The sequence below is a fragment of the Micromys minutus genome (genome assembly GCF_963924665.1).
Source record: "Micromys minutus genome assembly, chromosome: 1".
Classification (NCBI taxonomy): Eukaryota; Metazoa; Chordata; class Mammalia; order Rodentia; family Muridae; genus Micromys; species Micromys minutus.
Window position 1 is genome coordinate 29138701 of NC_137969.1, and position 23964 is coordinate 29162664.

The 23964-nt window shown below is 39.3% G+C and overlaps 1 protein-coding gene and 1 pseudogene across 2 annotated transcripts in view; one reads left to right on the plus strand and one right to left on the minus strand.

Moving 5' to 3' along the window:
* Positions 1–202: 202 nt before the first annotated feature.
* Positions 203–23964, minus strand: part of HORMAD2 (HORMA domain containing 2) — a gene marked incomplete at its 3' end in the record, with an annotated part of 81451 nt that continues 57689 nt past the window's right edge. The window contains exon 10 of the mRNA XM_080938484.1: positions 203–307. Within this exon, the coding sequence (XP_080794610.1) occupies positions 203–307 (105 nt within the window). The remainder of the gene's footprint in view (positions 308–23964) is intronic.
* Positions 9053–10025, plus strand: LOC308437373 (non-selective voltage-gated ion channel VDAC2-like; annotated as a pseudogene). The gene has a single exon. The product of its transcript is annotated as a non-selective voltage-gated ion channel VDAC2-like (transcript).

Sequence of the window (23964 nt, forward strand, 5' to 3'; positions counted from 1 at the left end):
TTAGCCATGAGGTAATACCATCCCAAGGCAGCTCTGGTGATTTTGTTTCCTTCTGGAGAAGTGAACACATGTCCTGTTCAATAGCTTAGCCACTTCACAAACTGAGTAAAATCTAGAGCAAAAGCTTTAGGAAAAGTTCGTGAGTCTTGCTACGACATTCCGTACATTCTTGTAAATGAGGCATAGCAAAGGCACCTAAGTTTCATTTTCTGTTAGGAATGAGGACTGTCACTGGTTCACTGACCTTCCTCTTCTTCCTGGAGCTTTCAAAACTTGGCTCAATGTGCACAAAATTCATTCTTTGAACCTGTGAGAATCACAGAGAGAGGTATAATTCAGCAGAGATGTGACATCTCACAGACATCTATAAGACAGGAAGACCAAGCATGCATAACCGATCCAAACCTGCTCTCCTGTGGGCTTGTTTGGCCCAGATCATAACCCTGTTGCCAGTATCAGAATCTGGCATTCCAAGTTTCAGGAGCTGAAGTCCCCTGGAGGCAGCCAGTTTCTGGGACAGTTTCTTGGCTCTCTCTAGTGAATTCAGCACATCCAGCTCTTGAGGTTGTTGATCAAGGTGTGGGGCCAACAAGGAGCAAGTAAGGGTCAGGAGAGATCTAGGGCATTGATTATTTTAGAGGCAGACATAGTGTAAGTCCCTATTCCAGCCAGCAGAGACATGCGGCCTTGTCTTTTCTGCAACTGTTTAGACAAACAACTTAAAAGGACAATGACTCCTTTGCTGAAAAAAAGTATATATTGATTACAGGGAAGTTGACTAGTGAATTATCACTAATTATCATTCCCATTAGTTAAAGATCTTGGGACTTATTTTTGTTTAACTAAATGCATAACTGGAAGCCTACACATCTGTTAGACACCTCTGATGCCTGGAGCTCCAAGAAAAGCATAAAGAACATTTGTATATTATTCAGCCACTAGAAAGGACTAATGTGTTTTTCCCACATCTTTTGGCCCTTTGGAAGGAAAATGGAATGCAGTGAATTTTAAAGCCAGACTTGTCAGAGTATCTAGCAGAGGCTCCAACATTATCCCTCTTTTCTTTTGTAGTCGACGTTCGTTGTTGTTGATATGGTGTAACTACAAAATAGTGAGAATGTCAGTAAAGCCTTTAAGTACCATTTAGACACAGAAACTGAGTCTGAAAACAGGCAATTTAAGCATTCATTTATCCTTTAGTTTTACAAGAGGGCTGAATTTCTCATCTCAGAAACCACAAACTCCCTTTAACCTTAACTAAAACACTGACTAATAAAATAGTGAAAGTTTGAAGAAATTTGGGCTGCTTATCAAATAACTCATTTGTTTCTATGTGCAGAAGTTTGAAATGGCTTGCTCTAAAGGAAAATGAATAGCATCATCAAAACACAAAACACGGGCTGGAGAGATGGCTCAGTGGTTAAGAGCACTGACTGCTCTTCCAGAGGTCTTGAGTTCAATTTCCAGCAACCACAAGGAGGCTCACGACCATCTGTAATGGGATCTGATGCCCCCTTCTAACAAAAACAAAACAACCTCACAAAATACAAGCCAGCTTTTTAGTCTATGAGATGAATTTGTTGTAGTTTGGTTGTAAGAAAAAGCATTTGACAAAGTTCATCTTGTTTGGAAATGCTGCTGGAACTACGACTCTTCTATGAGTCCTGGGAACACACGAAAAAGAGCAACAATGGCTGAACAGCTTTTAAACAACAACTTCACCTGATGCTTTAACTAAGTTTTAGTCCCATTTCTTCTATTGCCAAATAAACGAGTTTTATTTTAAAGTGCGAGACTACAAGCTTATTTCACTGAGCTAATCAAAATACATTCAATAATGAATAGTTTTATGGCAAGCAGTGAACCTGGGGCTTCTCGATGGTTTATAGAAAACTGGTGTGCTCAAAGGCAAGCGTACTATCAGTCAGGGCCACCTCCACATAGAAAGGATCTATGTGAACTGTATGAGCTAATATACCACACAATATCCACACAAGGTATATTCCAACTGGTTACATTTGTACTTTTGATGTCAAAGCTCAACTGGTCAAGCAATTTGGCAGGCTAGACATATCACCTGTAAACACATCAGATATGAATAAAATAATTAATAAAATAATTGTTTTTACTTGTGTTTGTCTAAATGTATGTGTGTGCACCACATGTGTGCCTGGTATCTGAGGAGACTGGTGGGTTCCAATACTCTGGAACCAGAGTAACAGACAGTTGTGAGTGACGGTGTGGGTGCTGGGAAGCAAACCCTGTTCTCTGCAAGAGCAGCTGGTGCTTTTATCCACAGAGACATCTCTCTGGAGTGTCCGTACATGTGATTTCTTGATGCAATGTCTCCTGTCTACTGACGGCTGAGGATGGTCTTGTAATTTTTCATCCTGCCTCCACCTCCCAAGTTTTGGAACTGTGGGTGTGCATCACTAGTACAGTGCAATATGTCCTGTCACATTTAAACACACAGTTCTTAAGGTGTTTCTTAGCCAAGCATGGTGGCTCATGTCTCTGAGTACAGTACTTGGAAGACTGTGACAAGACTGTTGTAAGTTCAAGGGTAGCTTGGGCTTCAGTGTCTCAAAGAGACCAAAATTTAAAAATCACAAAGTGTTTCTTGTATTCAGACTACTAAGAGGCTACCATGATTAGTCACCAATTGAATCCAAGGAATACAGAATTCACATGGGATTGAAAAAAACTTAGAATATACACTTCCTACTGTGTGTCGCTTAACTGGTTTACATTGTTGAAAACACACATACAAACAACATATGAACTGAGGAGGTTGGAAATATATATACATATATAGTATACATATATATATATATTGTATACATATATACACAATATAATATATACATATATAGTATATATTACATATTAATATAAAAAATCAAAGTTGGGTTTTCAGGATTGAGCCTTGTGAAGAGAGTCACTAAGCACATGTTATAATATAATGCAACACTATATCGTCCAAACAGACATCTATTCTCTCAGCAAATACTTTGCATCAGACAAAACAGATAAAAGTCCCCATGCGGGGAACTGTACAGTCGGGTCACATTACTTTTGGTCTTAGAATGGCATCATGTCAGTCTTGGCTGCCTGCTTGGCAGTGGTGCTTCTTCAGGTATGACTCACATGCTCACCCACTCTGGCAGATGGGTGAGAGCTTACTGGACCCCTTGAGTAAGGTCACATCTGGTTATAGCTGCGTGCTTTGATCCTATACCCTGTCCTTCCTGATTCTAGTCCTTTGCATGCAATACTCTGACTAAAATATCTTCTCTCTTGTATCTTCACTTAAAGATTCTGACTCTGGTGAAAAATTACTTTCCCAAAGAATATTTTCCAATCCCTGTGATATTATTATAGACACATTTAGTTTCTACGGTTTCTAGCTCCTAATTCCTGCCTCAGGGCATGTCACAGAAATTCAAATCTTCTGTCTTCCTTTGACCTACTTTTCCTGATAGTAGATGATAGATAAGTAACAGCAGATACTACCCTCATGTCAGAAGGTGACCTGTCTCCAAACGGAGAGATCCAGAGGACTGACAGGGAGACAGAGTGTAATAGCCTCCATCTTCCAGTCTGTTTCAATCTGAAGAGAACAAATGCCAGAGAGCATGGAAGCGCTATGCCCCTCTCCTTACACCACTCTATGTTCCTTCTAACATCCGTTATAAATGCAGTGTACACCCCTAGATTTTAGGAGCCATTTAAACGAATTAGTGGAACTTGAGGCAGTTGTGGGAATCCTAAATGGTGCCAATAGGTCAGAGGCACAGGATAAAGAAACAATCTGTAGCTAGCAATTGGCATCTAAACTATGTGTGCCTGGGGGCACAGATGGTGCACTGGGGATAACTTTATGTAGATGGTATCAGTTGAGTTGGGGGATATTGAATTGGTGTTTCCTGTTATAGAAATGACTGTTGCTTTTGGTGAAAAAAAATCCTCATTTTTTTCAACATCATAAAACTCTTCTTTGCTGGAGCTAAAAAAGGGCTTAGTGGACGAAGGGCCTGCTGCTCAAGCATGAGGACTTCCGGCTGCCTGGCACTCACATTAAAGCTGGGTACAGTGGTAATACCTATGATCTCAGTTCTGAGTGAGGGTCCAAGATAGGTAGATCCCTTGAGTTCACTGGTCTGCTAGTCTGGCTGAATTGGTGAGTTTCATGTTCTAGAGACCCTGCCTCAAAAAACAAAGTAGAGAGAGTAACTGAGGAAGACAGCATACATTGACTTTTAGCATGCTTGTGTACACATATATATTCATGTATACTTGACACACAAATGAACACACAGACCTACATATAGTGCCCACACACAGAGGGAGGAAGGAAAATGTTGATTGAGTTGATTTTTTATATTGATTGAGTTGTGAGATCAAAAGAAAAACAGTCTTCTTTATTTATACAAACACAATCTCAATTACATTAAGTTCCCCAATCATACAATCTATAGAATTCTAGAAGATTGGGAACAGGCAATTTTAGTCACATTTGTGTCAGCACCATCTAGGAAGTGCCTTGCATGCAGAAAAGGGTTAAGAATGAATGAATGAATTTTTAAATTATGTTTGCAATGTAGAAATGCAGTAGAGGTATGGAGTGGGAGAAAGATGGTGGTTCTGCATATAGTTGTACTCAGGTGAAAACATGAGAGGATTATTTAGAAGTCAGAGTCAGAAGATTGACCATCAGGACATGGCAGTGAAAGAACTTAGGTATGTCAGTAATAACTCCTTGCTTTTAGTTTGGCTAATGTGTAAATGAAGGAGCTATTCTCTTAGATAAAGAACAATTTGTGGAGTTTGAACCTGGTGAGTGTGGACAGAGTACCAGCAAAACTTCCACAGGGACTATACCGAACAGCAGATAGACGTCTGAGTATCAGGAGAGAATTTAGGGTTGGAGATGAAATCTGAGAGTCAGCTGCCTGAATAATTAAGGCCCTGGGTGTGGAAGTGTTTGCTTATATGAAGGGCAGAGCGTGAGAAGGGAAAGGGGCCAGGACACAGCCTTAAGGAATTCCAACACTGAGAGATTAGCTGGAAGAGGAGCCAACAAACAAGGCTGAGGATGAAAAGAAAATGACAGATAAAATACTAGCAGACTGTTATGTCAGGAAATTCAGGGGAAGCCGTGCTAAGAACAGGGAATGGGAAAATCAAAAGGTGGTGGTCAGCAACATCAAGGAATGCTGACAGGTAAAGGCATTGGTGTGTGTCCTTACCATTCAGCCGCCTGGAAACTACTGGGTACTCTAAATTGTGAGGCTAGAAATCAACTGAAATGTTAATAACCACAGGAAAAAACTGAAAAAGTACACAAAAGTGTATGAAAGTCAAAGGCCTGGGGAATACAGAGAATTAAATGAGAGATATTGATTTCCATCTTGAAAAGTGAGTAGCAGTTTTCCAGACAGATGTGGTGGTAGACATAGAGGGCAGGGGGTCACTGGAGGCAGAGTTCAGCAGATATAAAGTTGCTGAGTTGTGAAAAGACAAAGAAAGAACGAAAAAGAACGACAAGGAAAGACTATGGGACAATGGGAAATGTCCCTCCATTAGAACAGCTCGCAGGGCTAGGTCTTCTATATCCTCCAATTATTACTCAATGTGATGTTAGTATAAAGTAACTTATCAAACGATCTCCAAGTGTCAGCCAGCTGGAAGCCAGGTCTCTCAGGCTTTGGAAAGAAAGCAGACATATTTCCATATGGCAAGAGCGAGCAGCTCAGGCCACAGTAATTATCTTGCATCAGGAGGTTGGCCTGTGTGGGGAACCAAGGGATGGGCTGCCCTAGGCGTCCAGGAAATACACTGAGTACTTTACGTGCCTTGGGTGAGAGTGCAATGGATTTGAATTTTGTTTACTTCAAACTTATTTTTCATGTCTTATTTGGCCATATGCCTCGTCTATAAAGTGTGATTTCTCTGGTGTCAACTCATAATGAAGCCGTAACTCTTGAGTCTCTAGATTTGTCACTTCCCAAGTCACAGAATTCTATGGTCCAGAGAGTCTGTGTTTCTATAAAGAAGTGTAGTGTTGTCATTAGTTTGATTCTTCTGCCATTTACCTTTTCTGGCATCATAAAAGAATTAATAGTGATTTATAATAAATGATATTAACATAAATGTAGGTTGTGTTAAATTGTAATGAATGAACAGTACAAGGCAAATGCTTACAGAGAATGCTTATCTTCAACTTCAGGGGAGCTATGCAAATTGCCTATGTGTTACTGGGCTTTATAAAATACCCAGTAATTACTTTATTTTCTATTATAAACAGGGTTTTGAACATGACTATTTTTATTTAGGAAATGAATATGCATTTTATAACTAGATTAATTCCATTTAACCCAAGAAGCTATTATATTTATTATCTTTCCATGTTCCCTAAGATAGAGTCTCACAATGAAGTCAGGTGTGGTAGTGTATGCCTTTAATTCTAGCACTCCTGAGCCTGAGGGGGGCAGATATCTGTGAGTTCAAAGCCAGTGCCTATATAACTAATTTCAGGCCAGCCAGGGTTTCATAGTGAGACTCTGTCTAAACAAGTAAAGTTTTATAAAGACTGAGTTGATAAATGCTTTTGAGCACCCTTTCTGTGGCAGACACTGATGTAAGCACTATAGATCTAAACTTATGAAAATGTGCTTTATGTCCTTAAAGAGAGCCTGGGAGGGAAATGGGTCAGAGAACAGATGACAGCCAGGAAGAGTTCGGATACCATTTGAACCAGTTTTCTTCAGGAGACATGGCAGCACACTCCTGGGGACTCTGAGAATGAGTTCAACGAGACTAACAGGAAGGGGAGGAAGCAATGGGCTGAGAACACCATCTCTCAAGTGTAGACTTGGGGGCAAATTATTTTAAAAGACACCATTGATTTTGATCAATACATGTCTTAATGAAGATCATAAAAAGGAAATGAGGAAAACAATATAATACATGAAAGTAAAGTTCAATAAAGAAATAGAATTACTAAAGGCCAAACTGAAATAAAACTCAAAATGAAAAACTTAGGAAGTCAAGCAAAAAAGCTTTGGGGGTAATCCTCACCAACTGATTAAAAGACATGGAAGAGAAAATTTTAGGTCTTGAAGATAAAGTAGAAGAAATGAGTATTTCAGTTATAGAATATTAAATGTAAAAAAAAATCCAGGCACAAAACATCTTGGAAATATGGGACATTATGAAAAGGCTAAACCTGTGGTTAATAGAAAAAAAAACTTAGGTCAAAATCTATCTGTCTATTTATACACATGCATATATATATACATACATACATACATACATACTTACATACACATACAATATTTTAAATAAAAGCATAGAATAAGATTTCTCCAATCTAAAGAAAGAGATACTCATTAAGGTAAAAAGTTACAGGGAACATCAAATAGAACCAAATATGAAATTACATACAATACATAATAATATAATCACTAAATGTACAAGACAAATAAATGATTTTAAAAGGGAAAAAGACCAAGTCACATTTAAAGGCAGAGCCACTAGAGTAACATCTGACTTTTCAATGGAGACTGAACACCAAAAGGGCCTAGAAAGAAGTCTTATGAGTTTTGAAAGACCACAGATGACAGCCCAGACTGCCCAGCTAAACTTATTATCACAATTAATGGAGAAAGAAAAAAAATGTTCATGATAAAAACAAATTTAAGCAACTCTGTCCACAAATTAAATTCTATAGAAAGCACTAGAAAGAACAAATCTGTCAAAGAAAAAGTTAGCGACACCTGAGAGGTCATAAATGGTAAGCAATCACAGAACAGTTAACCAAAAGAAGGAGAAGAGGAATGTGAACCCACCTAAACAAGATAATAGAAATTAATAAACAGTGCTCAATAATAATTTTCAATAACAACAGTCTTAATTTCCTAATAAAAAAGACACAGAAAGCAGGATCCAACTCTTTGCTCTACACAAGAAATATATCTCATCATCAAAGACAGAAATATCTTAGGATAAAAGGATGGAAAAAGATATTATAAGCAAAAAGAAACAATTAGGCACAGATATTTTAATATCTGAAAAAATAAACTTCAAACCAAAACTAATCAGAAGAGATGGGGAAGATACTACATACACACTAAAGGAAAAATCCACCAAGAGTATAATTCTAAGCATATGCACCAAACACAAGGACACCCAATTTCATAAAAGAAACACTACTACAGCTAAATATATATATTGATCCTCACACAGTGATGGCGGGTAATTTTAATACCTGACTCTCCCCAGTATAAAGGTCATAAAAACTAAAACATAGACATGGTAGAGTTACATAATATATAAGTCAGATGGACCCAGCAGACATCTATGGAACACTTCACCCAAATGTTAAATAAGCCTTCCCAGCAGCCTATGGAACTTTCTCCAAGATTGACCACGTATGAGGACACAAACCAAGTCTCAGCAGATACAGAAAAACTGAAACAACACCTTGCCTCTTATCTGATTACCATGGGTATCAATAAGAATAGAAAGAGCAGCGTATATAAACTCAGACAAGCTAACTTACTACTGAATGAACATTAGATCAAAAGAAAAATCAAGTAGGAAATTTAAACCTTTTAGAAATAAATGCAAATGAAACATACCCAAACCTATGGGACACACTGGACAATTCTAAGAGGCAATTTCATAGCACTAAGTGCCTACAGTAAAGCAAACAAACCACAAACTCTGGGGAGATCTCATATTAATAAACTAAGCCCTATCAAAACCCAGGAAGACATAATATTCAAAAAGAAGAGATGGGAAGAAATAATAAAACTCAGGGCTGAAATCAATGAAATAAAAACAAAAAAATAATTAATGAAGAGTTGTTTCTTGGAGCAAGATTGGAAAAAAAAAAAAACCTTTAGCTAAATTAACCAAAATATACAGAAAGGGGATCTAAATCAATATAATTAAAAATGTAAAGGCATATTATTATGACACCAAGGAAATTCTGAGAATTATAAGAATATACTTCAACAAGTTGTGTTTCGACTTTGCCCTCCAGCCGCAGTGGCTGCAGTGCAACTTGCGGATAGTGGAGTGGCCTCAGCTGCGAGCCGAGAGGTGGCGCTCAGGACATCCGCAGATCAACTTTTCCCCAAGACTTCGCCATGGCTGAGAGTTGTGTACCGGTATGCCCACGGCCAATGTGTATCCCTCCACCATATGCTGACCTTGGCAAAGCTGCCAGAGATATTTTCAACAAAGGATTTGGTTTTGGGTTGGTAAAAGCTGTATGTGAAAACGAAGTCATGCAGCGGTGTGGAATTTCAACATCTGGCTCATCTAATACAGACAGTGGTAAAGTCAGTGGGACCTTGGAGACCAAGAACAAATGGTGTAAGTATGGTCTGACTTTCACAGAGAAATGGAACACCGATAACACTCTGGGGACAGAGACTGTAATTGAAGACCAGATTTGTCAAGGTTTGAAACTGACCTTTGACACCACCTTTTCACCGAACACAGGAAAGAAAAGTGGTAAAATCATGTCTGCTTATAAGAGGAAATGTATAAACCTTGGCTGTGATGTTGATTTTGATTTTGCTGGACCTGCCATCCATGGGTCAGCCGTCTTTGGTTACAAGGGCTGGCTTGCTGGATACCAAATGACCTTTGACAGTGTCAAGTCAAAGCTGACGAGGAGTAACTTGGCTACAGGACTGGGGACTTCCAGCTACACACAAATGTAAATAATGGGACAGAATTTAAAGGATCAAGTTATCAGAAAGTATGTGAAGATTTTGACACTTCAGTAAACCTTGCTTGGACATCAGGTACCAACTGCACTCGCTTTGGAATTGCAGCTAAATACCAGCTGGATCCCACCGCATCTATTTCTGCAAAGGTCAGCAACTCTAGTTTAATTGGCGTGGGCTATACTCAGACTCTGAGGTCTGGTGTGAACCTAACACTGTCTTACTCTGAGCTTTAGTACTGGAGGCCACAAACTTGGGCTTGCCTTGGAATTGGAGGCTTAATCCAATTAAAAGAAACATCTGGAAAGGTTACCAGAAGATTTGGCCTTAATATATTTCCATGCAACCAGCAGGCTCCTCCCCACTCCAGAAGGTGATCAAATCAAAGGATGGTTAAGCAAGAGCTGAGTTTTAAATATTCAGACAGCCACCCGTTGGCTGGTTTCTAGTTGGATGGTTATCTCGTTATCAGTGCTGCCGTCATGTGGCCTCCTATACATTATTTAAATGTACTTAACTGTTAAATGTGCTGCCCACCAATGATGAAATAGACGTTTATGAAAACCGTGAAAAAAAAAGTTGTGTTTCACCAAACTGGAAGACCTGAAAGAAATGGATGAATTTCTTGATATATAAGAGAGTTAAATCAAAATAAAATAATCGATCTAAGCATACCCATAATCCCTAGTGAGACAGACAAAATAATCAACCCTAAAATCCCAGGGCCAGATAGATTTGAGTGAATACTACCATACCTTCATAGAACTAATACCAATCCTCTTCAAATTATTCGTAAAATAGAAACTGAAGGAAAGTTTAAAAACCTTTGTTATAAAGTTGCTATTACCCTTATACTAAAACCATGAAAAGACGCAACCAAAAGTAAAATTATAAATCAATATTCCTTATGAAAATAGATGCAAAACTTTTCAACAATACAGTTGTAAACTGAATTCAAGAACATATCAAAAAGATATGATTAAGTGTGTTTCACTGCAGAGATGTGGGAAGGTTCAACATAAAGTAAATTGATAAACGTGATTCACCACATTAATGGTTCTCGACCTTCCTAACACGGCAGCACTTCATACAGTTTTTCATATGTCGGTGACCTCTGACCACAAATTTATTTTGTTACTACTTCATAACTGTAATTTTGTTATAAACTGTACTATAAATATCTGCTATGCAGAATGTATGATATGCAATCCACAGACTGAGAACCAATGCACTAAATAAAAAGACTGAAAGACAAAAACCACAGGATCATCTCATTAGATGCAGAAAAGGCCTTTAACAAAATCCAACAACCATCATGATAAAAGTCCTGAGGAGACTAAGGATGCAAGGGGCATACCTCAACATTATAAAGGCAATTTAGAGCAAGACCATAGATATGACCCTAAATAGAAACTCAAAGCATTTTTGATAAAAATTAGCAACAAGATAAGGGTGTTGACTCTTTTCATAACTATTTAATATAGGACTTGAAGTCTTAGCTAGAGCAGTAAGATAACAGGGAAAGAAAAGTAAAAGTATTCTTATTTGCAGATGATGTGATTTTATACATAAAAGGCCCTCAAAGCGTTCAGTAGGAAAATTCTAGCACTGATAAACATTTTCAGCAAAAGTAGCAGAATATAAAATTAATAGGGAAAATGAGTAGCCTTCAGATATACAAATGACTAATAGGCTGAGAAAGAAATCATGGAAACAGAACCTTCCACAAAGGCCTCAAAAAACATCTCGGGATAACGCTAACGAAGCATTTGAAAGACTTGTGCAATAAAAACTTTAAAATGTTAAAGAAGGAAATTGAAGGAGACATCAGGAGACAGACCTCCCAAGTTTATGAAGCATCAGGATTAATATTGTGAAAATGGCCATCCTACCAAAATCAGTCAACAGATTCAACACAATCCCCATAAAAATATCAACAGAATTCTTCACAGAAATTGAAAAAGACCATCATTAACTTTTATTGGAAACAAAAAACCCAGGATAGCCAAAATAATCCTAAATAACAAAAGGCCTTCTAGGGGTATCACGATCCCAGATTTCCAACGGCACTACTGAGCTATGGTAATAAAATCATCACAGAACTGGTGTAAGAACAGTCACAGTGATCGATGGAATAGAAATGAAGACCCAGACACATTCTATAAAATATGGACACATGATTTTTGACAAAAAAAAAAGCTCAAAATACACAGAGAAGAAAAGACAGTACCTCTAACAAATGGTGCTGGCCAAACTGGAGCTGCACGTAGAGGAATGAAAATAGAACTAATACCTAACATCTCCAACGAAACTCCAAACAGATTGGACCTCTGTTTAGGATCAGATATCCTGAGTCTGACAGAAGAGAAAGTGGGGAATAGGCTTGAACTCAATAACATAGGAAGGACTTTCTGAACAGAACACATGAATCAAAAGTGCTTCTGTGCAGCAAAGGACACCATCATCCAAAGCATCAGCCTACAGATGGGGAAAACCTTCACCAGTTATACTTTTGACAGAGGGTTAGTATCTCTAGAATGTACAAAAATCAAACAAAACAAAAATCCAAAACCCAAACAAACAAAAAATCAAGAACACCACCACCAACAACAACCAAAAAAATAAAAATAAAAAAAAATGAAAATGAGGTTTAGATATAAAGAGAGTTTTCAGCAGATGAAACATAAATGGCTGAAAACATTTTTTAAAAGTTCAGCATCATTAGATATCAGAGAAATGATAATTAAAACAAATTTGAGATTTTAATCTTTCCCCAGTCAGTATGACCAAGATTAATGAAAAAAAAAATGACAGCATATACTGGAAAGGGTATGGAAGAGAACACTTATTACTGCTGGTGGGAGTGCAAACTGATACATTCACTATGGAAATCAGTGTGGAGGCTTATTACAGTGCTGAAATTAGCTGGGTGGTGGTGGTGAGTGCCTTTAACCCCAGCATTTAGGAGGCAGAGGCAGATGGAGTTTGAGGCTGGCCTGGGCTACAGAGGGAGTTCCAGGACAGCCCAGGCTACACAGAGAAACTGTCTTGAAAACAACAACAATGCTGAAATTAATACACCGCATCATAAAGCTATTACATTTTTTTATTTCTAAAGGTTTTTTCATCTTACTACAGTGATACTTGTGTATCCATGTTTATTGTCGCTGCATTCATAATAGTTAGAAATTGGAAACTGCCTACTGTATATCCATCTACTGATGGACAATGAAAATATGGCATACCAACACAATAAATATTAGTCAGCTGGTAAGATAAAGAAAATGTGCAGGTAAGGGAATGGGGGTTGAATCAATCATCCTGAGTAAAGTAACCCAGACTACCCAAAGCAAATTATTTCATATTTTCCCTTTCTGTGTGTGTTAGCTTTAGATATATGTGTTTTCAATTAGAATGGATTAGGAGATTAGGTAGCTAGTAAGGGACCCGGGGGGAGGAGGGAATCTTTCTGGTAAGAGGAAACAGAATATAGTGTTATAGGAAAATAAAGGAGGAAACTAGGATTAAATGGGGAAGGAACAGAAGGCAAGGTAAAAAAGGGTCCATGAGGAGAGAGAGATGGAATCACCATACAAATGGGGAGACAATGCCCCGACTAGATATTTTACATCTCAATTGGTTATTTAGCATTTGCATATCATCTTTTGTAAACTGCTCTTGAGACAATTAATTGACTGAGTTCTTGATTAGGTTTTTACACTTGATCTTAGCCAATAGGCCGAAAAATGATTTGATTAGGTTTTTAAAATATTGTTAGTTCATTGCGAATTCGATTCTGTGTGTTTGGATAATTTTTACACTCCTTTTCATTTCTCTCAGACCAATTCCCCTGCCTATACAAATCTGTGTCTTCTTATGTCTTCTTTTAAAAAACAAAGCATCAAGTCCAATGTGTTCTGCCCACATATATCTTGGGTGTGTGGCCATGCACTGGAGTGTGGTCAATCTACCAGGAGCCACACCCTTAAAGAAAACCGACTCTTTCTCTCCTAGAAACTATTTATTGTCACTAGCTTAGAGGTAAGACTTCATGTTCACATTCCTCTCAGTGTTGGGATTTTTTCTGGTTTGAGCTTGTTCAGAACTTGAGCATGCTGTCACAATGGATTTGGGCTCACATGGGCAAATGTTCTGTCATGTCCAGGAAACATTCTTATAGTCACCCACAGCCTCTGACTCTTACCACTGTCTTAGTCACTGTTCTGTTGCTGTGAAGAGATACCGTGACCAAGGCAATGCTTATAAAAGAAAGCATTTAATTGGGGGCTGGCTTATAGTCCCAGAGGCTTAGGCCATTATCATCATGGCAAAGATTATGGCAGCACACAGGCATACGTGGTATTGGAGAAGTAGCTGAGGTTCTATATTATGATCTGAAGGCAGAAGAGTCTGAGCCTGACACTGGTGTTTGAAACCTCAAAGCCCACCTCTAGTTACACACTTCCTCCAACAAGGCCACATTTCCTAATCCTTCTAATTCTATCAAAGTTCCCATTCCCTGGTGACTAAGTACTCAAATATATGAGCCTATGGGGGCCATTCTTTATTTAAACCACCATACAATCTGTACACTCCCTCTTCTACAATGACCCCTGAGCCCTGGGAGGAGGGGATGTGATATAATGCCTTATTCAGCACTGAACAGTCTCTGTTTCTTGACTAGTCACTGGGTTTCTTTTGTCATCCACTGTAAAAGAAGTTTCTCTGACGAGGGCTGAGATATGCACAAATCTATGGGAATACGGGTAAGTCATCAGCAGCTGGTTTAATGCTGTATCTGTTTATCAGAATAACAGTGGTTGGCTTTCCTTTAGGGCCTGTGACCTGTCTCGCCACAAGATGTCGGTTTCCATAATGATGCCAGGTATGGATTCCATCTTGTGGAATCAGCCTTAAATCCAAGAAGAAAGTAATTACTTGCAGGACACTCATGCCGTCTATTGTACCAGTGGGCATGTCTTGCTGAAACAGCTCAGTAAGCTCAAGATCACTTCTCTCTTCCAGTAGCATGCATAGAACCTTCTAGTACTGTGAAAGCTAGCCAGTACAGATGAAGATTCTAGGTCAGTACCAGCTTGATTTCTACATGATCTGAGTCAAGTACATGGTGTCTTCAGTAGTAAGGCCTTACCATCAAGTTCTGGAAGGTAACCAAGAGCACTGGCAATAACCTGCAATGTAAAGTTCTAGAATATTTGAGCCCTCAACTACAAAGATGAGTATTTCTAACAACTCTAAAGGAAGAAACTTACCTACCTCTGCCACTGGGCCTTTTGTCAATCTGTGGTATCTAGTAGGGGCATTACTGTCCTGTTACAGAGTAACACTATTTTAACTCTTTTTCTATTGTACATGTATATATTTTAGGAAGCATCTACAGGAGTAGGCTTTTTACCCACATTCCTTCCTCCACTTTGCACTCCCATCCCCCAAAATCCTTAGCCTTCAATGGTTTATCATTTCCCTTTAGACCATTACAGTGTATCTCCCCTTCCCTAGAAGCTACACTCTATCCCCTTCCCTTAGAACCCTCTCATGTGTCTTACTCATTTCCTGGCCTTGGGTGAGTATTCCAAACAAAACACACCTATTTAAAGATTCAAAGCTAACATCCACAAATGAGACATATCATGTGACATTTGTCTCTCTGGGACTATGTTACCTTAGTCAGAATGGTGAGATTTTTTAGCTCTATTACTTGTGAGTTTTGTAATTTCGTTTTTTAAAAAAGATTTATTGATTTAATGTATATGAGTACACTGTCGCTGTCTTCAGACATACCAGAAGAGGGCATCAGAACCCATTTCAGATGGCTGCTGGGAATTGAACTCAGGACCTCTGGAAGAGCAGCCAGTGCTCTTAACCACTGAGCCATCTCTCCATCCATGTAATTTTATTTTTAACAGACAAAAGAATAATATCCCACTGTATAAAAATCCCAGAGGGAGAGTGCCCATAAAGTCCTACCCCTAACCAAGACGTTACTTGCAACTGACACCTGCTGGGAAAGGGAAAATTAGTTCTCTCCAGTGGCACAACCATACCCTACCAGATTCCATGGTTTTTGTGTGTGCTTATTTGTTTTGTTATTGTTTTGCCTTATTGGTTTTTATATGTATTTTTTGAGAAAATAAAGATAAAAGAATGAGAACATGTAGTTGGGTGGAGGATCTTAGAGGAGTTCAAATCGGTCCTTGTACACATCAGTGGGCATCTTCTTTACTGATAATTGAAGTAGAAATTCCCAGTCTTCTGTGATCACTACCATTTCTAGGAAGGAGAGCTTTAGCTGTATAAGAAAATTAGCCATGAGCTAAGAGGTTAAGAGCATTGGCTGCTCTTCCGGAGGACCTGGGTTTGATCCCCAGCAACCACATGTTCAGAATCATCTGTAATCCCAGTTTCAAGGGGATCTGATGCCCTCTTTTGACTCCCTTGGTACAGCACACACATGATGCACAAACATAGTGCAGGCAAAACATACATATTTAACACAAATATACAAACAGACAAAGGAAGCAGTAACTATGTAAGTCAGAAGGAGGAATCTAGGAAGCAGCATTCTTCCTTGTCTCTGATTTGGTTCCTACCTCCAGCTCTGGCTTCGATAATGGACTGTAACCTGTAGGTTGAAATCAACCCTTTCCTCCCCAAACTGCTTTTGCTTTTGGTTATGGTGTTTACCAAAGCATCAGAAAGAAAACAAGAACATTCATCTTTGTAGATGTGGGGACTGAAGCTCAGTCTATTGTAATAAATAGAATCCAGGTTTCCTGCTATCAAATTCATTGTTTATTATAATTTGCTTCTTCAGCCCAAGAGAGGGAAACAAAGGTAGGAAATTTTAGGAGAGGTCATCAGAAGAACTCTTTGTGGGTTCTGGGCTTCTGCTTAGGATTGGCCCTTTCTTGAACAGTCTACTGTGACCTAAACACAGCTAAAATGGAATAATTGCTCTTCTTTTGAACCCATTTCCCCTCATGACTCTTACATTTCTACTCATCATCATTTCCCTGGCATCAGAAGCAGCCGACACAGCATTCTGGTAATGAGTAAACGGAATGGCATAGACAGAGCATCTAAGACAGTATCTCACAGGACAAGTCATTCAGTGACTGGCAGCTGCAACCACTCTCACTGACTCAAGAGTCTCCAGCCATCCTGCATCCCCACTGCAGGCTAAAAGTTGAGTCCCAAAAGATGTCTGTGTCCTAAGCCCTGAAATATGCGATGTTCCTTTACATGAGAAAGAGGAGGAAAGAGATACTTGCTGAAGTGATTAACAATCTTGAGATAAGGAGATTAGTCGTAATTACCCAAGTGGGCTTAAATGGCCCTGTGTAGTTAAAAGAAAAAGACATGGAGAGATACGAACAGAGAAGACATCAGTGAGCACACAGGCAGACTGGAGGCTCCTATGGAGCTAAGTTCCTTTTGGGAAGCACTTTCTGTAGATGCCATCCAACTTAAAACATAAAACATACACGTAGAGCTTTCTAGAAACACGGTGTAGCAGAGACACAGACACTATTAAATCATGCTTCCTTAAGACACTAAGATTATTACAAAAACAATTGTTCCCAAAATTAACTATCATATTAACATAATCCTGGCCAAAATTCTAATAATATGCATGTTGGAACTCATTATAGAAGAGAAAATTACCATAAGAACATCTAAAGAGGAGAATTATGAAGGGGAAAGAGTTAAACTTCCAGATACCAAAACATATCATGAAGTTAGAATAATTAGAGCATGACAACCGTGCTTCAAGAGTAGATTTATGAGTGACACAGAATATCAACTATAAAATATCTTTTCATACAAGAACATGCCCTTTCAGTTTTAGCAGGCAGAGCAGACTGTTCAAATTTTATCAATACAGTGGGAAAAAAAACTACAAAAAATAAAACTCAGCTTGCTTAAGGAGTCAAATATTTAAAAAAGAAAATCTTAAAAATATATGAGAAGTAAATATAGAACATTATGATTATAACAGAATTGAGGAGAGGTGGGATTTTTTTACTTACTTCTTTTTTTTTTCTTTTTCCTTGTCTTTCTACATATCCCTGAATGGCCTGGGACTCACTATGTAGACCAGGCTGCCCTCAAACTCACAGAGATCCCCTTGCCTTTGCCCACAGTATTGGGATTAAAGACGCACATCATCACACCTGGTAGAAAGAGTTTCCTAAGCAATGCACGAAGCAGCGAGAGGATGGAAAGACGAGCGCATGCATGAGCTGCAGGGCTTGCGATTACCCTGTCGCTACCACAGACCAAAGCACTGCTAACAGGCCAGTGAGATAGCTCAGACATAAGGGTGGTCACTGCAGAGCCTGATGAGCCTGGTCTAATCCCTGGAACTAGTAAAGCAGAAGGAAAGAACCGAGATGTCCTCTGACTTCTACATATGTGTCATGACACATATGCATAATGCCTCTCCTACTAAATGTATGAAAAGAACCCCAATAACATTCATTACATAAATAAAAACAAAAGTTATTTTTAAAAGTATAAGGAAGTATTGTGGCATAGCTTAGTAGTAAAGCATCTGTCTACTACAGAATATATACATATCAACATTTATAGTATGAACAAAGTGGAAGCCATCTACCTGTCTGTCCTGGTCAGAGTTTATACTGCTGGGACGAAGCACAACACCTGAACGTAACCTGGGAGTTCATTTTGCTTACACATCCACACCAAATCACGAATCACTGTTCATCATAGAAGGTCAGGAACATAAACAGCAGAAACCAAAAGGCAGTAGCAGACAGTAGGGACCATGAAGACCAGGAGGAGCGCTCTCTGGCTCACTCGATCCTAATGGCTTGTTCGGCCTGCTATCTTTTTTGCTTTCTTCTGCTTAAATTCATTATTTCATGTGCACTGGTGCTTTGCCTGTGTGTACGGCTGTATGAGAGTGACATATCTTCTGGAATATTAATTGTGAGCTATCGTGTGGGTGCTGGGAATTGAACCCAGGTTCTACTGAAGAGCAGCCAGTGCTCTTAACCACTGAGCCATCTCTGCATCTACTCAGCCTGCTTTCTTATAGGATCCAGGACCACCATTCCAGGGATGGCATGGGCCATAATGGGTTGGGCTTTCCCCATTAGTCACTAATGAAGAAAATGCTTTACAGCTAAATCTTATGGATGCATTTTCCCAATTGAGAGTCTCTCCTTTCAGATGACCAATTTGTGTCAATTAGCCAGGACAATGGCCACAGAGGGTGAGATTTTCTATACATAAAATACAGCATTATTGAGTCTTAAAAGGAAGGCATTTCTGATATGTATTTACAGATGATCCTTAAGAATGTTGTGTTACATAAGTCAGTCAAGAAAGGGCAAATATTGCTTGATTCCACTTATATGAGGTTTCTGGGACAGTCTAGTTGGTAGAGACTGGCAGCAAAAAGATGGTTTTCAGGGGTTGAGGGAAGATGGTGAGGATGGGGAACTACTGTTTAATGGAAAATAGCTTTGGTAACAATTACATCAAAGATGAGTGGTGGTCATGGTTACATGACAGTGTGAATATACTTTATGTTACTAAACTATACACATAAAATGCTTAAAACAATATTTAAGTCTGACAGCATAGCCCTGCAATCCCAACTACCATGAAGACTGAGGCCTGGGGATCACAAGTTCAAAGCCTGCCTGGGCAACAGTGTGAGTTTGGGGCTTGCCTGGGTAGCAGTAAAAGTAAAAGGCCAAGAGATATAGCATAGTGGTACAGTTCCTTCCTAGCACACATAAATTCCTCAGCTCAATAAGTAATTGGGGTTAAATTTGCAGTATAACAGACTGGCTATGTGACTATCCTCAACTCAAACACAAATGCCCATGATGTGTTTTTAAAGATAGGGCCATAGGAAAAACACATCTCTTATAGTAGCACAGTTTGAACATGACAATCTGTATCAGCTACAAAAACTTCACAAAGGGTCACAAGGGTTCTAGAGAAAGGATTCTGTATGTGTACAGCCATGTTTAGAGACATATGAAAAGCACTGTTTTTATGAAAAAATAAAATTTTAAATTTAAAAAGTTTATTTAGTGTATTAATTTTATTTTAATTAACTTTGAGTGTGACACACACATACACACAGTTTCTAGGGCTAGTGTTCAGTGCCTCACACATGATAAATATGCACTCTATCTCTGAGCTACAGTCCCAGCCCAGTAATATTTTATTTAATTCAATTTATCAAAACACTATCATTCTAACATGTGACCAAAATAAAAATTTCTGATATATTTTACTTTCCTTCTTTATAGTACACTTTCACAATCTAGTGAATAGTTTATACATAAAATACATCTCAATTTAAAACTAGCCAAATTTGTGTAGGGGTGTATATATGGGTGCATACATGTGTGTAGTGTATGAACATGTGCATGCGTGTACAGGGTTAAGGCTGTATTTGGGTGTCTCTAAGATCCCCACAGATTATGAGACAGGATCTCTCTCTGAACTGGGAGCTCACTGATGCAGCAAGACTACTGGGTACTGGGGATCTGAGCTCAAGCCCTAATGTTTGCAGCAAGTATGCTCCTGAGTAGTTAACTCCTGTACCCAAACTAGCCATATTTCAAGTGCTCACTAGTGTGTGTGTGTGTGTGTGTGTGTGTGTGTGTGTGTGTGAAATAAAGGGAACGGTCATAAATATCCACAGCAGTTTTTGGATAGTCTCTAAGAATATATTCAAGCCTAGGGCTAGAGCAATAGCTCAGTGGGTTAAGAACATTGGCTGAGATGTTCTTCCAATGGACGCAGGTTTGATTCCAAGCATCTTCTTGGTGTCTCACAACTATCTGTAACTGCAGTTCTGGAAGAGCTCAACCTCTCTTCTGGCTTTCATGGGCACTACCTCCCAAGTATTGGGGTGCCTTGCTGTTTGGCTTATTTTTAAAGATCATAGGTTATTCCAAAATATTTTACTAGATTCTTTCCAACAAAAGACAGCTATTTCCCTACTTTCAAGTACCCAAGTAATTGATTTTGAATTCTGGTGGTAAAGATGGACATAAAAAGCATATAAAGTTGCTCGCACACATACTGACACCTGTTATAAAAAAAGAAAAGTGGGTGTCTGGTTTGTGGGACGAATAAAAGAAACCTACAGGTGAGGGATGACATGGTGACATCTGTATCACATCTGGCACGTTTGCTGTTTCTTCTAACAAGAGAGGGAGGTTGGGAGTAGTGCTACATTCCTTTGATCCCAGCACGCAGGAGGTAAAGGCACCCAGATCACTGTGAGCTTGAGACCAAACTGCTCTACACAGTGAGTTCCAGGACATCCAGCACTACATAGCTAGACCCTACTTCAAAGAGACAAGTGCTGAAAGAGGAGCAGGTACCCAAACACTATTCTTTTAAAAAATATTAAATTACTTTTATTGACTAAGGAGGCATGCCAAAGTGCCCCTCGGAGGCACTGTGGAGGTCAGAGGGCATGCAGGAGTAGATTCTCTTCTTCTACTGTGTGGGCCTCGGGCTTGGAAACAAACACCTTCACCTGCTGAGACATCTCACTAGCCCCAAGCAGAATTTTTTTAAAAAAGGTTTATTCATTTACTTTTACTTTATGTGCATGAGTGTTCTGTCTGCCTGAATGTGCACTAGTACCCATGGAAGCCAGAAGAAGGCGCTGGATGTCCTGGAACTAAAGTCACAGTTGGGAACCATCTTGGTGCTAGAAACAGAACCCAGGTCTTCTGCAACAGCTTAACTACTGAGCCACCTCCTCAGAGCTCACACTCAACATTCATATCAAACTTTCTGACACAAAATGAAAGCTGGGCACGGGGACTCACCCTGTGATTGTCCTTCTCAGAAAGTAGAGGTAGGTGGATTCTGAGTTCTGGGCCAGACTATGATGTCCAGTGAGATCCCGTCTTTTATTATTATTATTATTTATTTTCTTAATTAGCTGGGTGTGGCAGTGCACTTCTTTTTTAATCCCAGCACTCTGGAGGCAGAGACCAGTAACTCTCTCTGAGTTCCTTGCCAGCCAGTTCTGGTTTCAGAATCAAAACAAACAAAAACTGCACACTACCCCAAATTGGAAAAAACAAAAACAAAACAAACAAAAACAAAAAACAAACAAGAAACAAACAAAAAAAAAAAAACCCCCACTGGAAATAAAGTTTAAAAAGAATAAAAATTCTGGGCTGGAAAGATGGCTCAGTGGTTAAGAGCACTGACTGCTCTTCCAGAGGTCCTGAGTTCAATTCTCAGCAACTTCATGATGGCTCACAGCCACAACCATCTGTAATGGGATCTGATGCCCACTTCTGGTGTGTATGAAGAGTGTGAAAACATACTCACATAATAAAATAAATAAACAAATCCTTTTAAAAAAATAAAGTTTCGAACAAATATTAAAACTATACCTTTTTCTTGATCAAATTAATACATTTGAATCACTTAATATAATCAATGGATTTTGTGCCATTAATTTACTTGGAATCTATTTAATTTTCCTGTTCAAATTTTATATTATTTATTTATTCCAATAGTTAGTACATTCACGCAGTATGCAACACAAAGGTAACGAAGAAGTGTACAGTGAGGCTGGATCCTGAAGTCACTCAGTTCCCCTGCTAAGAGACAATCGATTATGTCTTGGAATTTTCAGTTTCTTGAATCTTTTGCAGAAAGTGCCTTTTCTCACTTTGAAGTGATTGGTACAACTAAAAATGTAAATTCCTATAAAATCATTTTATCCTCTCCAAATTGGCGATGTACACCTGAGGAGACGTGGTAAATGAGAACAACCAAGCTAAGGTGGGACAAGCAGAGTCACTCTTGGTCCCGAGGGGCAGCTCCCCTCCACTCCCTTCTAGCAACCATGTGGTTTCCTCCTAACTAAGGGAGTGGAGGGGAAGGGAAGGTCAGAAAGGCAGAAGGCTTGGTGGTAAGAGGGGCAGGGCACAGTGGCAGCAGGAGGGCAGGATTGGAATGAGAGCCTTTCAAGGCAGTGGGACAAAAGACACAGAAGCCACAAACTCTAACAACATCTAACAAAGTGAAGAAAGGCTAGAAAACAGTCCAAGCAGTGTGATTTTGGAATGCAGAAGGGCAAGGAATGGAGGAAAGACTTTATAAATTAGCCTGGAGCTGGCTGAACATGTCTAACGAGCCTCTCCTCAGAGTGCACAGTTTTCCCTGACTCATGAAAACGGAGCTGAGACTATGCCAAAGCAGTGTACAAAGCCTGGAAAGGAAGTCTTTTGGAACCAACATGGAGGGGGAAAGTCCAAGAAAACTGCAAAAACACAGAATGCAGAAACGATGAGAGAGCCACTGCTGTAGTCCCGAGCTGCATGCTGAAGCAGTTACAAGCATTTTCAAAACCTTACTGTCAGGTTAAAATTAGGCCTGCTAAACCATGTTCAACTCAAGGGATTCCCAGTTATATTTCTGTATGTTATGAGCATTCCTCCAAGTGTGCAAGTGACTCAGCATAGATCCCTGCTGAGCAAGCATTTAAGTTATTTTGCTGCTGCTGTTTGCACTTCTGAGAATCAAACCCAGGGCCTTATAGCAGATAAGCACCCTATCTCTGAGCCACACTTCTGGCATTGAACACCAGCTTTTAACACACAATTTCTAATCCCAACACTAAGCATTTAGTTGGTATACAAAGACCATCCCTTTGGCTATTATTTCCAATATTAGAAACACTGCTTGCAATGTTTTGAAAATGTATTTAAAACCCAAGGCGGTTGGATCTGCACTGCAATGCAGCAGTACCATCAGAACACAGCCACATTATACATTTCAGTATGACATACGTTTTCCAGCCTATAAAAAATTTCCATGATGTGGCAGGGCTGCTCGGTTTCCAGTTAAACACAATTTTAGATGCAGGGCCCTTTCACATCTAGCAGAGCTGGACAGCTGAGTGGAGCAGCACTGTTGCAGGGCATGTGACATGCTTTGGCTCTGAGGATTTCAGGATTTACTGATTCAGACCACAAAGCTTCTGCCTTGTTTTAAAAGCGCTCCTCTGATTCCTACCTAGTATCCCTCAATTCATTGCCATGACCAAATCCAGTCAAGTACCAACATCTACCAAACTGGGAAAGAACATGACATGGGATGTGCAATGGGTTTTTGCGCTACTGTAGTTCACAATCCTGAGTTCTAGTCATTAATCCTGCTCAGCAGTCACCTA